The 3,575-nt window shown below is 39.0% G+C and overlaps 1 protein-coding gene across 1 annotated transcript in view; it reads left to right on the top strand.

The window, feature by feature from the left end:
• Positions 1–3,233: 3,233 nt before the first annotated feature.
• The window catches only part of TEX9 (testis expressed 9), a 48,504-nt gene continuing 48,162 nt past the window's right edge, over positions 3,234–3,575 (top strand). Inside the window, exon 1 of the mRNA XM_014528238.1 lies at positions 3,234–3,286. Coding sequence (XP_014383724.1) covers positions 3,272–3,286 — 15 coding nt within the window. The 5' untranslated portion in view covers positions 3,234–3,271. The remainder of the gene's footprint in view (positions 3,287–3,575) is intronic.

Genomic DNA, 3,575 nt, shown 5'->3' with positions numbered 1-3,575 from the left:
GTCCTCCACTCAGAAGATAAAAGTGTATCCCATCCAATTTGAAATGAGGGCTAGATAGAAGGCAGTCAATCATTAATGATTATAGGTGATTAATTACCAACTAGAGGCCTGGTGCATGAAATTCGTACACTCGGGGGGGGGGGGCCCCTTAGCCCGCCTGCACAGGGGGACATCCTTAGCACTGCCGCAGAGGTGGGAGAGGCTCCCGCCACCACCATTGCGCTCGCTAGTTGTGAGCCTGGCTCAGGACTTCTGGCTGAGCAGTGCTCCCCCTGTGGGAATGCACTGACCACCCCGGGGGCAGATCCTGCATTGAGTGTCTCCCCCCGGTGGTCAGCACACATCATAGCGACTGGTCGTTCCGTTGTTCAGTCGATTTGTATATTAGCCTTTTATTATATCAGATAATACTGGATCCAAACTTTCATTAATATGGGGCTTAATATTCTGGGATGTCACTCATTATATTACTGTTGTCTGGCTTCCATTGTTGCTATTAAAGCATCTGCTTTTAGTCTGTTTTGTTGTAGGTTGTCTGTTTTTTCTCTCTGGCTGCTTTAAACATTTTTTTTTTTTGGTGTTTTGAATTTTATGACAAGTCTCAGAATAGCTTTTTAAATTTATCCTTCTTGGATATTTTGTGCTTCTTGAATCTGTGCATTCATATCTTTTCTAAATTCTGGAAAATTCTAAGCATTTAACTTTGAAATATTGCTTCTCATTTCTTAAAATCTCTCCATGAAATCTGATTATTTATATGCCAGATCTTTTAAGTTTAACTTTTATAATTGTTTGACATTTCTTTCATATTTTTTACATTCTTATCATTCTCTGTTTATTCTGGATAATTTTCTTAGTTTATAGTTTACAAATTATGTGTGCCTAATCTGCCATTCAATCCATGAGTGTTTCCATTTCAACAGACATGTTTTTGGTTTTTTTAAAAATATATTTTTTATTGATTTTTTTAGAGAGAGAAGAAGGGAGAGGGCAAGAGAAAGAAACATCGATGTGAGTGTGAGAAGGAATCAATCGGCTGCCTCCTGCATGTCCCCTTCCAGAGAGGCAACTGGGCATGTGCCCTGACCAGGAATGGAACTGGCAACCTTTCGGTGCACAGGACAATGCCTAACCAACTGAGCCACACCAACCAGGGCTCAACAAATAATATGTTTAATGCCTAAAATCTTCATTTGTTTATTTGTCACATCTGCTTGCTCATTTCTGATAGTCTCTGTTGCTTGTTCATCTTGTGATTCTATCCCTTATTTCTTTAAATATTTTCTAAATAGATATTCTATATTTCACAACTAATAAAATTTTAATGTCTGGTTTTCTTGAAGGTTCTAAATATTTATTATTTCTTCTGATTTCTCATTCATGGTGGCTTGCTTCCTTTAGGGCTGGTCATTTTTTATGGTAAACTCACATTTTCTTCATCTCAATCCAGGAATTAGTGGGCCTAATTAGAAATATTTTTGTCAGAAAAAGATTTGTGTTTGATTTGGCTACTACTGATCTAGAACTATAGTGAACTAAGTAGTTTAGAGCAAGGCTCTCAGGCTCAGCTCCAACATATTACTGTTGACCTGAGACTTGTTTTATGGGCATTTCTCAGGTTTGTCCTTTTATTCTTAATTGCCTATTTGAAGAATCAATTTTATCTATTTGAAGGGGGAAGAGCGCTGGAGTGGGATATGTCAGGACTAGGAGGACATAGAAATTTTCCTTATGTGTAATTTCTATATATATATATTATTTCTCTTCTTTTGCTCTCTTTAAGCTTAAATTGCTCTTCTTTCTCTCATTGCCCAAGACAGAAGCTTAGATTGTTGATTTCAGATTTTTCTTATTTTCTAATGTATGCACTTAATACTAAGCACTCTTGTCTAAACACTGCTTTCACATTTTGGTTATTCTGAACAATGCTGCTATAAACATTTGTGTACAATCTTTTATGTGCAGTATAAGTTTTCATTTTTCTTTTTTAAAATTTATTTTTATTGATGTCAGAGAGGAAGGGTGAGGGGAAGAGAAAGAGAGAGATAGAAACATCAATAATGAGAGATAAATATTGATTGGCTGCCTCCTGCATGCCCCACACTGGGGATCAAGCCCACAACCCGGGCATATGCCCTGACTCGGAATCAAACTGTCACCTCCTGGTTCATAGACTGATGCTCAACCACTGAACCATGCCAGCTGGGCAGTTTTCATTTTTCTTAAGCATATACCTAGGGGTGGTTTGCTGGATCATGTTGTAACTCTTTGTGTAAACTTTCAAGAAATTACCAGACTGTTTTTCACAATAGCTGCACAATATTATATTCCAACCAACAGTATATGAAGGTTTTAATTTACCCATATTTTCCCCAACACTTGTTATGATCTGTCTTTTTGGCTACTATATAGTCATCCTAGTGGGTGTAAAGTGGTATCTCACTGTGATTTTGATTTCCTTGAAGACTCATGATATTGAGCAACTTTTCATGTGTTTTTGGCTATTTGTATGACTTCTTTGGAATAATGCCCATTCAGGATCCTTGCCCATTTTTTACTTGGGTTATTTATCTTTTTATTTTTGAGTTTTAGTAGGTCTTTATATATTTTAGACACAAGTCTCTTATCAAATATAAGATCTGCAAATTTTTCCTCCCCTTCTGTGGTCTGTCTTTTCTCTTTATTTATGGTATCCTTTAAAACGAAATGTTTCTAATTTTGATGCTGTCCATTCTATTAATTTTTCTTTTGTTGATAGTGTTTTTTGGTGTCATGGTGAATAAATTGTTATCTAATTCAAGGTGGTGAAATTTTACACGTATGTTTTCTTTGAAGAGCTTTATAGTTTTGGCTCTTAAGGTTAGGCCTTTGATCCATTTTGAGTTACTTTTTGTACATGGTGTGAGATAAGGGTCCAACTTCATTCTTTTACAGGTGGACATCCACTTTATCCTGGTACCATTTGCTGAAAAGACTATTCTTTCTCCCACTGAATGGTCTTAGCAGCCTCGCTGAAGATTAGATGACCCTAAATGTGAGTTGATTTCCCCCAAATTGGAATTTTGGACTCTTTACTGTCTTCCAGGCACAGTCCTAAGCACAATTCGTTTACTCCTCATATTAATTGTGAACGGGCACTATCGTTACTCCCGTTTTTACAGATGAAGTACTCGAGATAACAATGCTTTGTCCAAGATTAACTTGGTGGCTACTGAGCAGCACAACCAGGACATCAACGGAGGCCTACTGACGAGAGCCTGGGCTCCGGCGCATGCCATGGATAATCGTGAGCAATCAGAACTTACAATTCCACTGAGGAGTTCGTTCATTGAAAACAGAACAGGGGGCGGTCGGATTGGCCACTAACTTGGGAAAAGCACGACAGAGTAGGGGCTTTACTATCTTGCTTCGCACTGAGAATTCGACATGCACCTGCCTTCTTCGGTTGAAACCCTTCCGTGCCAACCTGAGAGTTTATATGTCAACGTAGCACATTGGCTTCTCAGGTTCCCGAGGCAGCGTTAGCGTGCGCAGCGCCGAGGGGCAGAGAGGTCGAGGGCCCCCCGCCCCGCCCC

The sequence above is a fragment of the Myotis brandtii genome, unplaced genomic scaffold (assembly GCF_000412655.1).
Source record: "Myotis brandtii unplaced genomic scaffold, ASM41265v1 scaffold626, whole genome shotgun sequence".
NCBI lineage: Eukaryota > Metazoa > Chordata > Mammalia > Chiroptera > Vespertilionidae > Myotis > Myotis brandtii.
Note: the sequence above shows the minus strand (reverse complement) of the source record. Positions and strands in the feature narration are given on the sequence as shown.